Source organism: Borostomias antarcticus, assembly GCF_949987555.1.
Source record: "Borostomias antarcticus genome assembly, chromosome: 2".
NCBI classification, from domain to species: domain Eukaryota; kingdom Metazoa; phylum Chordata; class Actinopteri; order Stomiiformes; family Stomiidae; genus Borostomias; species Borostomias antarcticus.
This window is the reverse complement of record NC_140235.1, coordinates 24,126,786-24,139,447: the sequence shown is the minus strand read 5'-3', so window position 1 is coordinate 24,139,447 and position 12,662 is coordinate 24,126,786. Positions and strand designations below refer to the sequence as shown.

The following is a 12,662-nucleotide window of genomic DNA, read 5'->3' as shown; positions in this document are numbered from 1 at the left end:
CTTTTCCTGTCTCTCCCCAGCAGCTCAGAGAGGACTGAGAGGACCCTTCCACTCCTCTTCTTCATCCACCTCTCCTCTCCTCCACAGGACAAGGATTACTCCTCTATATTCATCTCTCTTCCCTTCTGTGAGTAGGTGACACTTTTTACTCCCAACTTCAGCTCAAATCCCCTCAGCTGCAAGACTCGGTCCAGCTCTCCCTCACAGGGCTAACCTTAACCCTCCAGTCCAGAGGAGAGTTCTCAAGACTTTTTTGGCGGACGAAGAGGACATACCCTTCTAACTTTTCAGCATCTGTTCCCCCGGCTTTGCCAGCCAATTTTTTTTTTCTTCCTCTTCTTCTCCGTTCAGTCTTTCCTTCGTGGCTCAGCAGCAGATAAACTGACCGACTCTCAGAGCTCCAGGATGTCGCCGCTGCTGCTCAGTGGGATGTTGCTGCTTCTACTCGCCCAGGGCTGCTCCGCCTCCCTGCCTGCTCCGGGCGCCTCCTCGGTGGGCACGCTCCCTGGCCAGACCCCCCCCCAGCTCCAGCCCGCGCCGGTCCCCCAGCAGCCCCGTGGGGGAGTGGGGGAGGAGGAGGAGGAGGAGGCAGCGGGCTGCCCGTCCTGCGCTCTTGCCCGGCTGAGGACCCTCCAGCAGACGGGAGGCGCGGAGCGGCAGCAGGGGGAGGAGAAGGAGGAGGAGGTGGGGGGGGAGGAGGAGGAGGCAGCCGCGCAGACCGACGTCGTGGAGGCGGTGAAGCAGCACATCCTCAACATGCTGCATCTGCAGGCACGGCCCAACATCACGCACCCGGTGCCGCGCGCCGCCCTGCTCAACGCCATACGCAAGCTGCACGTGGGCCGGGTGGGCGAGGATGGCAGCGTGCAGATCGACGACGAGGGACACGGGCGCTCCGACGCCGCCGAGGCCGGCGAGCAGACGGAGATCATCACTTTCGCAGAGGCCGGTGAGTGCCACAGGTGTGTGTGTGTGTGTGTGTGTGTGCGCGTGTGTGTTTGGGAGATATGTGCGAGTTTGTGTTTGGGCGGTATTTGTTGATGTATGAGTATGTTTACACTGGAGGTGTAGGCCATTGTGTGTGTGTGTGCGTGTCTGTGTATGTGTGTGTGTGTGTGTGTGTGTGTGTGTGTGAGGACACGCCAGAAATCCTGGGTCATAAAAAAAAGGCATCTAGCCCTGCTGGATTCAGCGCAGTAAAAAGGCTAGGGGTCAGTCACCCAGTCAGACAGGTTTGAGGATGTAAATCTCTTTAACAATCTGCTCTTGGGATATGGTGTGAGAGAGAGGGGGGGTTTCTGCTGCCCACCTGCGTAATTCCACCTGCATGATTCAGCTGTTTGACCTGTTGACAGATTCTAACTGCAACCACCCCCCCACCCCCCCTCCACACACACACACACACACACACATTATAATGTACCACGATCTCCTTCTGAGAACCACCCAGCATTCCAAAGCACCACACACCGCACACACACCTCTCCTTAAGGTCAGTAAGAAACCCCTGCAGCTTTAAAGAATGCATAATTAGACCCCCGAGTCTGTCACTACGCTGCTCTGTGTGTGCATGCACGTGTGCGAGAGTGAATGTGTGTGTCACCGTCACCAGGAGACCGAGCGCTTTCAGAAGCGGCAGCAGGGAAAAGAGAAAAAGAGGGAGTGCGAGAGAGGGAAAAAAGGAGAGAAAAAAAGGAATGTTCTCCAGTTATTGCCTTGGAAAGCAGGCTACGTTCAGCCTTCAGAGGTGCTGTCAAGCTACTGATGTGTTGAGAGATCAGAGCACAGACTCAGCCAAGCCATCCGCTAGACAGAGACAGAGAGAGGGGGAGATGAAACGGAGGTGTGTGTGTGTGTGCGCGTGTCCGTTTGTGTGTGTGTGTGCGCGTGTCCGTTTGTGTGTGTGTGTCTGTGTGTGTGTGCGCGCACACGTGTGTCTCAGAGAGTGAGAGCCAGCTACTTGAGTGAGAGTGTAAAGGATGTGCACTCCAAGTCATCTGCAGCGAGTTCAAGAGTCCCTCTTCACTCGGATAAGATTCAGCCAGTCACTCCCACGGTGGCCAGCGTTCTCTCGGCTCTCACACGTTCTCACTCTAACCGCCCTGGGAGAGATTTAATGAGACCGGCCGTGATGTTAAGAGACATAGTTATGAATAGCCTATGTGTAGAGTTCTCCTACGATTTGGGGTGAATATCCAATTAGGTTTGCTGTGTGAGAGTCGTTACATTTAGCTATCGACGCCAATCAGTTGTGTGAGATGAGGAAAGCCGCATGTTGAATTCCTCCATGCTTGTTCGCGATCTGTAGTCAAAATGTGCTTCTAATTCCCGCGATGGGCACTGTAAACTAAGCTTTATATTGAACGTGTTCTCATGTGTTTTTATGTGGCAGTAAACTTGACAATTAAAAAAACAGACCTTTCTAAAACGTCTCCGGCGAAGGTAGGCTGGATGCTGTGTGAGGTCGTGTGGTGAGTCATGGAGCGCTTTTAGAAGCCAGGAGTTGTTCTAGGAAAAACCACTTAGGCTATGTTCTCCACCTCGGAAAAGACGGAACTGCTTGCGCGCGTCAATGAAGGCTGCTGAGGTCTGCTCTTCCCTCCTCGAATGAACTGAAATCTAGGTTACAAGTAGGCTATTAGTGATGCCACTGATCAGGGTACCACTGAAAATTTGGTAGGTGTCCTCAAATTCAACGGTAGTATGCTGTAGGCTACTGTTTTCATATCCCACAACTCCTTTATCAACGTGAAGACTATTATTGTAGTAATGAGGTTATCTGTGTCGATTGGCTGTCGATTCTGTATAGTTCGACACGACATGGACTTTGTCACCTATCACAAACTGTGCAGTTCAGCTAAACAGCACAAAGCGCCAGTTTTAGATACTTTATATATCAACTTTTTACCCGTATGAGCGAGGCGTGCTTCTGCTGAGCTGTCAAAAACCTCGTTCCCCGCCGTGTCCTAACCTTGCCGCTATCAGAAGGCTGCTGATATGATTGCATATAGGAAAACGCTGCGGAATGTTGCATTCGTCCTCATAAATCGAGGTTCAAGTTCAACCTCTCGCAGTTCTCTCTCTCTCTCTCTCTCTCTCTGTGCGAGGCGTCTCTCTCTCTCTCTCTCTCTCTCTCTCTCTCTCTCTCTCTCTCTCCCTCTCTCTGTGCTAGGCGTTGAATTCCTTTGATGCCGCGCGCCGAGGTGTGGAAGAGAGACGCGGGAAAGGAGAGAGTCGCGCTGCTCTTCTTTACCAATAACTGTAAATAAACTTGGAGAGGAGCGGTTAAACAAACATTCAAAGAGGAGCAAGGCGGTCCACGGTCGATATTAACCTCACTTGCCCGGGCTCACAGGGCTTCCTAAAGTGACCATTACGGCGTTTTCATGCCATTCCTTTGCACGCCACATTTGGCAAAGTCTCTATTTTCTTATTCCATGATCAAAGCAAATCAAAGGGAAAACTGTTGAAGACGCCGTTTACATTAAACTGAACATATTTAATCAACCTTATTTCCCATAGGCTAGATAAGTTAATGTTGATACAGTAGCCAGTTGATGAGAGTGAGAGACTTCAACATTCAGATGATTGATGATGACACGAGAGCACTAGCCTAATGATCGATGAGCAGTTGGTAGGGCTAACTGTTAGATAATATTATCGTTTATGTGATATAATTCTGAACGGTTTTCACAGACAGGAAACAGATTCATACTTGTTTGTCCTAGGCTACATACCCCTTGTGTAGGCCTATAGCCTATCACTCTTAGAAAAAACGGTAAAAGATTCTTCCATCCAACCAGGTGTCACTGCGCATCGCTTCCACCCTTGCTTTTCTTGTGGGTTTGATCTTGGGTCCTCTGACTTGCGAAGACACGTGCCCACCTCTAATTAACACCACTTTAGCTAGCAATTTGATGGCGCTGGTGGGTTGTATTCATACTGAGGAGTGAGATTACCCAAATCAACTTGGTTACACTCACCTCCCTAAACTCACTCCGCGACAGCGATCCCAGCTGGTTGAGCTGAGCTCAACTGGGTATCTAGACTCAAGCGCACCACTGTCACAGGTGTCACTGAGTAGCTCGTCAGTATCACTCCCACCCCCACTTGCCATGCAGAGTTCAATCTCAGGTCCTCTGACTTGCAAACACACAATGACCACCTCTCATAAACACACACAATGACCACTTCTCATAAACACCGCTTTAGCCAGTTACACCACCAAAAAGCTAGCAATTTGATGGTGCGGGGTGGGCGGTATTTATACTGAGTGAGTTTACCCAATTCAACGCAATTACACAAGTTCTCCCCCACATGTAGCATACCCTAACATAGCACATGCTCCAACGAGTTCCATACCCTAACATATATCAAAACTCTCAGATGTAGCATACCCTCAGATGTAGCGTACCCTCACATGTACCCCCACATTCTCAGCGTGTTTGTGGACATTAAACAGCCCCTCAGATCGGCAGTCTCCCTTTGGACTATAAATAGACAGAACAAACTGTAAAGGGGTTTGTTCTTATAATCACATAATTAAGACACAGTAGCTAACCAGGGTTAACCCTCCGCCTGCCAGACAGTGAAGTTCTGTCGGGCATAATTGCTCCATTCAAGGTAATCTGGGCCCCAATAATTATTTCGGGTTGCAGAGGGAATGGGGGGAGGGATGGGACGCCCCCGAGAAAAGCGTTTTGCTCACTCGGTGGGGGGGGGGGGGGGGGGGGGGGGGTTGAATACTGGTAGTGCCAATTTTGTCCCTAGCAACTCACCCGCTTGCACCCAACTCTCTCCCTTTCAACCCCCACCTACACACACACACACACACGTGCACACACACACACACACGCACACAGAACAGTAATTAATTAATCACATCATTAGTGAAATTCCAGTGTCTATACTGATCTCTTCCAGCACAGTTTCTTTCTCTCTCTCTCTCTCTCTCTCTCTCTGTCTCTCTCTCTCTCGCTCCCTCTCTCTCTCTCTTTCTCTCTCTCTCTCTCTCTCTATTTATCTCTCGCTCCCTCTCTCTCTCTCTCTCGCTCTCTCTCTCACCCCAGTTGGAGGTTGGCCACCTGGATTGAGGTCAGAGAGGCTGGTAGTTGGGAGTTTGTTGGTTAGAAACCCTTCGAATTGGACTGTAAAGGTTGAATCTCTTTGGGCTGACAGTGAAGTTTGGTGGGGGTTTCTGCTATTATAGCTTCAATATTATCAGATGGAAAAAACCCTGTCTCTATGTCCTTAAGCAAGGCACTACACCCCACATGACAACTCTTCAACAACCCTACTACAAAGCCTCAGTCTGAATCTAACGCTCAACAGTCTGTACTGTGTTCAGTTCGTTATCAGTGGTCAGCCTCAAGGATCTTAGCTGAACCACAAGGACGCTAGAGAGACACTGGCATTGAGCTGGCCACATTCCTCACCGGTTACAAAAGACCGGGACTGTTTCTCAAAACTCTAACAATACATCCTTCCCTGCCCTTGTCCCTCCCTTGCTTCCTTCCTCACTTCCATCCTTTGAGGATTCACAGATCTGACATGACTAGAATGTTGTGGATTGCTGATAGCCGGGTAGAGGAGCATGGACTTTCAACCTATCCAGTCACGTTAGATCAGAGAACTCAAGGAAAGAAGGAAGGACAGAAGGACGCGAGTAAGGATGCATGTTTGGACTGTTCAGACCGGAGCTCTGGCTCTTAAGCAGAGGGCCTCTCTGGTGGTATCTAGCTGAGCAGAGTCTCTCTGGTTTGTGCGCGTGTGACGTGCTGGACGGTGAATTCCTCGGCTTTGGCATGTTGAAACTCAAATCCCCAGTGTCTTTGGGTTAAACCACACGGTTAAGTGAGAAGCTTTGACAAGACTGGGGACGTGTCATCACTACGCCCCGTGGGGAATCATCCACATTACAAATGAAAAGGCTTAGAAAAAGCCTAGGACGGACCAGCGTCTCACCTAGACAAACAAGTAATCTTAGTATTATTCTCCCCTGTCACTCGCGGTGGCCAGATGCCAGGCCTTGCCCACACAGTTCAGAGCAGACAGTAGGGTAGGTTTTTAGCCTGGCTGCCTCTCACCCTGGCCTCAGGGTCAAGCTGACACTGTCAGGGCTGACGCTTAGAAAATACAGAAGATGGAGGAGGCGGTTTGGAACCACATTGTGGTGAGGTAGCCATGCTTTAGGCACTGCTGCACCAAGTCTAAATACATTGATGTAATGTATGAATTTGTAATATGAATAATAGATGGTTGAACCGTCATACGTGGGTTTCTTGATTGAGCTCATATCATCAGATGTCTCCCCCTTTAAGTCGCAGATGGATGTCCTCTTGGTCTAATGATTGTAGATGCTTGGGCTGGACCAATGAGCGACCCAGGGTTCGATCACCACGGGGCACGCTGTGTCAGTTCCACCCTGATGTAGTGGAGACTATTCTAGATCTGTTATCAAACCCTTGGTGCCCAAATGAGCCCGGTCTGGATGTGCTGTAGAATAGAGAGGGGAAACATTTGACTGAGGTGGACCTTTGTGAATAGTTTCCCATCTCAGCAGGCCGGACACTTATAAATAAACCCTGAGTTTGGATGCCCTGGGAAGACTGTGGGCCTTGACCTGTGTGTAAGGACTCTCTCTCTCTCTCTCTCTCTCTCTCTCTCTCTCTCTCCCTTCCCTTTTAATGTGTGTGTGTTTCAGTAAAATCCCCTACTACTCCTCTGCCTACAGTAGACCTGAGCTGTTCTCTGTGTTAGACATACAGATAGACAGGTAAATAGATAGATAGATAGATAGATAGACAGACAGACAGACAGACAGACAGACAGACAGACAGACAGACAGACAGACAGACAGACAGACAGACAGATAGAGAGGTGGGGATCCCAGCTCTAAGGAGGGAATGGCAGTCACTAGGTGGAGAGACGTTACAGTTGAACAGCGAAGAGGTGGACAGAACCCCCTTCTGTGACTACCGCTGCTATAGGATCTGCCATTGTTGTTGTTGTTGTTGTTTGGGGTTGACTATTGCTTTTCCATAATCTTCCATTGGAGACTAAACATGACTGTGGCGATGCTGAGATGGGAAGCTATCCATCTTCTCAGTGAGAGCATAATACAGCACATGTGCTATCTATCCCCCATTATCGGTCTATTGCCATGAGACATGCAATGTTTTAAAAACATTACTGATGTGTTTCTGCTACAATTCGGGTGAGATATCCACCACATATTTGTTTGTTTTTTCGGGAGGGGTGGGGTTTCTCTCGAGATTCTTCCTCATTGTTCTTACAATTACAGTGCATTCCCTGTTGATGATTCCCAGATAGCTGTCACTGTCATGTGTTTCTTTTGAAGCCGGCCAAGCTACGAGAGCGTCTAGAGACATTATGGCTTTGTTCTCCCACCTTTGCCAGAGAAACACGCTGGCTCACCTCTGAGAGGACAGAGATGACATGTTCCCAGACATGAACAGCTTCATCCTCATCAGGCTTTCGTGGAAGTCTACTGTTTACAAACAGAGACTGGCTCTGCACTATAAGGACAGAGAGAGAGAGAGAAAGAGAGAGCTTCTGCCAGGGAGAGCGCGTGAGCCTCTGTCCACTCCGACCAGTGGCTGTCCCGTCTGGGCGGAGCTTCAGGAGGCAGACCTCCTCCGTGGGCTGCTTCTCCACACAGAGAGAGGGAGTCTAGGGCCAGATCAGTTTTTCATAGGTCTGAATGAATTACATTACGTGGGAATGGAGGGACCCAATCCTGGACCAGTGAACGCAATTCACCCTGACCTCTGATGACAAACACGTCAGAAGTACCACTGTCCTGCAGCTGCAGCTGGTCAGGCTGAGCCCAAACAAGTCGGACAGACAGGACGTGTTGTGACACACCGTCACCTGTGACCTACCTGTTTGTATTGTTCCTAGGAAGCGTCTTGTCATCGGCTATTAGAGTTGGCTAGGGGGAGTACCAGTTGAGTACTTGTTGAGTATGAAGTTGAGTGTTTGTTGAAGCCATTCAGCAAGGCTAAGAGCTGTTATTTCTCCTGGGCTGGATAGAGACTGATGTTACTGGACATATCAGAATGGTGTTTGGACAAGGGAGGAAGCCCCCTTGATACACACACACACAGTTCTCTAAGCTGTCAGGTAATGACCCCCCAACCCCCCCTACATTTTTTCTCCCGGTTCATTTCTAAAGGCATGTAGGGGAGAAATAGAGGAGGAGGAAGGAGTGAGGGGAGGGGAGGGGAGGGGTAGGAATGTGTAAATGTTATTTTCCATCTTTGTGTGCAGGACAGCTGCGCAAACTGTCCTCTGGGCGGCTGGAGAAGTGTTTATTGTTGAGGGATTAGCGCGCGTCTCTCTCTCTCTCTCTCTCTCTCTCTCTCTCTCTCTCTGTAGTCTCTCCGCAAGTCTCTCTTCTCCTCCGCTCCTTCTGTTCTCCCCGCTCCGCACTCTCCCTCAGAAGGGGGCTGCCGCTCTCCCGACGCACCCCGTCTCTCCTCCTCCTCCTCCTCATGGGGCCTCCCTTAAGCACCGCCCCCCCCTCCTTTGCCACCCCCCCACCCCCCCTCTCAGGCACCCCCCACTCCCCCCACCCCGCTCATCTAGCTCTGTAGTGGGATTAGCAGGGGGGGGGGAACAATGACGGCCCCTCCGTGGGTAAAGACCTTGATTTAGAGGCCGCGTTCGTTTGAGACGAGCGGCTGTGTTTGGACAGATGGGCATGGGACGCACGCACGCACATACTCGCGCGCGCTAAACACGCACACACTAAAACACATACTGTATAGGCTTTACACACACGTTGAGACACACACACACACACACACAAACAGACACATGCACACAACCAGGAGCGGGTGCCTTTGTTGCGCCCGAACGGGAGTAAACAAGCTGAGAGACGCCGAGGCATTGAGGGGATGAGAGGATGAGCTTCTCAGCGGCCGGAGAAACACACTTCAGCTAATACCAGCTATTGTCATAGGGCTGGGTGTGGTGTGTGTACCGTGACAAACATCAGCCCTCCGCACACACACACACACACACACACACACGCACGCACGCAGCTGCTTCGGAACACCTGCCTAGCATGAAATGCATCGACTCGGAGGTGCAACAGGTGGGATTGCGACCGCGCCAACCTCCTGCATGGGAACAACAACCAAACGTCCACCGCTAGACCAAAGAGGAAGGAGATAGTGAGGGGAGCGATATTTGGCATCTTTGAGTCGCAGACAGGGCTTCTCTGTTACATGAGGACACTCCGACAACAACATCAGGTTTCTGTCACCCATATATCATAAGAGAGAGAGAGAGAGAGAGAGAGAGAGAAGGACTGGTGTATTACACTGTCAGGAGCAACTGCCAAATGGAAATGGCTGAGAAGTGAAGGGTTATGGGATGTTGAGACGTCACTTTGTAAAGACTGGCCTTCTGTAAATGGAGTGGGATTAAGGAGAGAGAGAGAAGACGTCTGAAATGATCTGTTAGGAGAAGCCTTCCAGAGGCTAGGAGAGAGGGACTGGAGGAACGCCAGGGGGGAGAGGGGGGGGGGGGGGGGGATCAGAGAGAAACAGAGAGAGACATACGGAGAGAAAGCTTCAGAAAGCCTCAGCCCTGTGTCTGCACAGTGACATCAAAAGCAGATGCCACATCGCAGCTGTACAGGGCTGTCCATGTGTGTGTGCGTGCGTGTGTGTGTGTTTATGGTGCTGTCAGGGTGCCTATTATCAATAATAACTGACCTCATCTCTCCCAGTCCCTCTTTGTATCTTAGATCTACCTCTCTGGCACTGTGCTGGTAGGCCACACACACACACACACACACACACACACACACACATACACACGTGCACACACACACACACACACACACACACACACATACACACACACACTTATGCTCTTAGCCTCGTGCCAACTTCAGCTTGCCAGGAAAAATGATACAAATAGGTTACATAACCTGATGCCCAAACTACCAATTACACTCTAGCTCTAACTGAGACTTTGCGAAGTACACTTGAGACTCATAATGGTCTTGGCTGCTGTGTTTAGACATGTGTGTGTGTGTGTGTGTGTGTGTGTGTGTGTGTGTGTGTGTGTGTGTGTGTGTGTGTGTGTGTGGGTGGGTGGGTGGGTGGGTGGGTGTGGGTGTGTGTGGTTGTGTGTACATGTGTCAGCTAGTGAAACATGGAAAATGTGATCATTTTCACAAGGCAAGTACGTATGTCTAAGCATAAGTAGAAAGATTATGTTTGTGTGTGTGTGTGTGTGTGTGTGTGTGTGTGTTTCAGGGAGAGAGAGAGCTAATAACAGCACAGAAGAAGTCCGCTGACGTGGCTATGAGCGTGCATGTGTGTGTTTGTGTGTTTGTGTGTGTGTGTGTGTGTGTGTGTGTGTGTGTGTGTGTGTGTGTGTGTGTGTGTGTGATGTGGTTTCATCACACCCTATCTGACTGTGATGTGGGTGTCCGGCCCTCTATTTACCCCCAGATGAGTTCAGACCCGGTCTGCTAAACGACGGCCTGTTTCTCCTCAGGACACCATCAATTACTAAAATGCCTTTGGTTTCACTATGACGAGTACAGCAGTCTTCAATGGTCTTTTCAGATTGATTCTGCAGTTTTTCATTCCGTTTTATATAATACTAATCTCACCTCACTAACTCATCTCTTTAAGAAGAATTACAATGATTCTCCCTCTTAAACATCTATTGTATTTTAGATTGCTATTCTTGAACTTTGCCTTCAGCATTAGATTATGCTCTTAGTCACTTGTTTTAGAAAGGAGATGCACTTGTGATTTCTGGCAAGTAGTACATTGGCTTTTCCTACATTAAATGCAATTATTGTTAGTCGCTTTGGATAAAAGCGTCAGCTAAATGACTGTAATGTAATGTAATGTACTAATCATAATTTCTCTCTCTCTCCATCTCTCTCTCTCTCCCTCCCTGACCCTTTCTCCAGGCGACTCACCCGGTGTGGTGAACTTCGCCATCTCCAATGAGGGCGGCAGTGACCTCTCCCTGGTGGAGCAGGCCAACGTTTGGGTTTTCCTGCGGCTGGCCAATAAGAACGCCCGCAGCCGCGCCAAGGTCACCATCCGCCTGCTGCAGCTGCAGCAGGGGGCCCGTCGGCCCGGCGACGCCGCGCCGGCCGTGGCCGAGGTCCCGCTGGTGGAGAAGTCGGTGGACACCAGGCGGAGCGGCTGGCACACGTTCCCGGTGACCGCTAGCGTCCAGGCCCTGCTGCAGAGAGGAGGAGGAGGAGGAGGAGGAGGAGGAGGAGGAGGAGGAGGGGCGGGAAGCAGCGGCAGCTCCGGGGGCGCCCTCAGCCTCCGCGTCTCCTGTCCGCTCTGCGCCGAGGCCGGGGCCACGCCCATCCTGGTGTCGGCGGCGGCGGGCGGCGGGAGGGCGGAGCGCGGCGGCCAGCAGCGGGAGCAGTCCCACCGGCCCTTCCTGATGGCGGTGGTGCGCCCGGGCGACGGCAGCGAGTCCCGGCGCCGGCGGAAGCGCGGGCTGGAGTGCGACGGCAAGGTGCGCGGCTGCTGCAAGCGCCAGTTCTACGTCAACTTCAAGGACATCGGCTGGAACGACTGGATCATCGCACCGCCCGGCTACCACGCCAACTACTGCGAGGGCGACTGCCCGGGCCACGTGGCGAGCATCACGGGCTCCTCCCTCTCCTTCCACTCCACGGTCATCAACCACTACCGCATGCGCGGGTACAGCCCCTTCCAGAACCTCAAGTCGTGCTGCGTGCCCACGCGGCTACGCGCCATGTCCATGCTGTACTACAACGAGGAGCAGAAGATCGTGAAGAAGGACATCGCGAACATGATCGTGGAGGAGTGCGGCTGCTCGTAGAGGAGGAGGAGGAGAGAGAGGGACGGAGGGGAGGATGTGGACGGACGGAGGGACGAGGCGTCGGGACTCAGAACATGATATTGCAAAGGAGCGCGGCTGCTGGTCAAACCCTAGGGATGGAGGGAGGGATGGAGGGAGGGATGGAGGGACTCAGAACCAAGAGAGACAGAAGCGGGAGAAGAGAGCAGAGGAGAGGAGACGAGGAGACGAGGAGAGAGCGCCCGAGAGAAGACTTCGCTGTCCTCCGCTCGCCCTCCATCTCTCCCCCCCTCCCCCCCTCCCTCCCTCCCTCCCTCTCCCGCTCGAGAGCGCCGGCGAAGCGGCTGTCGCTGACGGACTTCTCCCAGGTTTCACGGGTCCAGTCCTATTCCAGTTCCAGTTCTAGTCTCCCGAACTCAGAGAGAACCATCTCTGTGGCACTTTCAGAATAAAGAAAAAAAATAATCTATAATATATTTTTGTTACAATCGGAGGATGAGGGGGAGGGGGAGAGGATATTTATGAGACCAGCTGTGGTGGAGGCATTCCTTTCATGCACTGCAGGACCTTGGGCATGAGACCATGAGCATGAGGTGCCTGAACAATCTCAAAACTATGCAACTTGTCAAGTATTACTATTATTATAGTTTATGTTCCTTTGGCGTGTGTTTTGTTTCTTTGGCGTGCGTTTTGTTTCTCAATTGTTTACTTTTTTTTCAAAACAAAAAAAAGGAGGAAGATATTTCATGATACTTACTTTGGAAGTATGTTTTATGTTTGTGTGTGTTTTTGTGTTTATGTATCTATATGTATGTATG

General features: G+C 51.1%; 1 protein-coding gene across 1 annotated transcript; it reads left to right on the top strand.

The window, feature by feature from the left end:
- Positions 1 to 405: 405 nt before the first annotated feature.
- inhbaa (inhibin subunit beta Aa) lies at positions 406 to 11,865 on the top strand (the record flags this gene model as incomplete). The annotated part of the gene is made up of 2 exons (XM_084453879.1): positions 406 to 949; positions 10,967 to 11,865. The coding sequence occupies 2 exons, from the start codon at positions 406 to 408 to the stop codon at positions 11,863 to 11,865; spliced, it is 1,443 nt and encodes a 480-aa protein (XP_084310005.1).
- Positions 11,866 to 12,662: the final 797 nt, after the last annotated feature.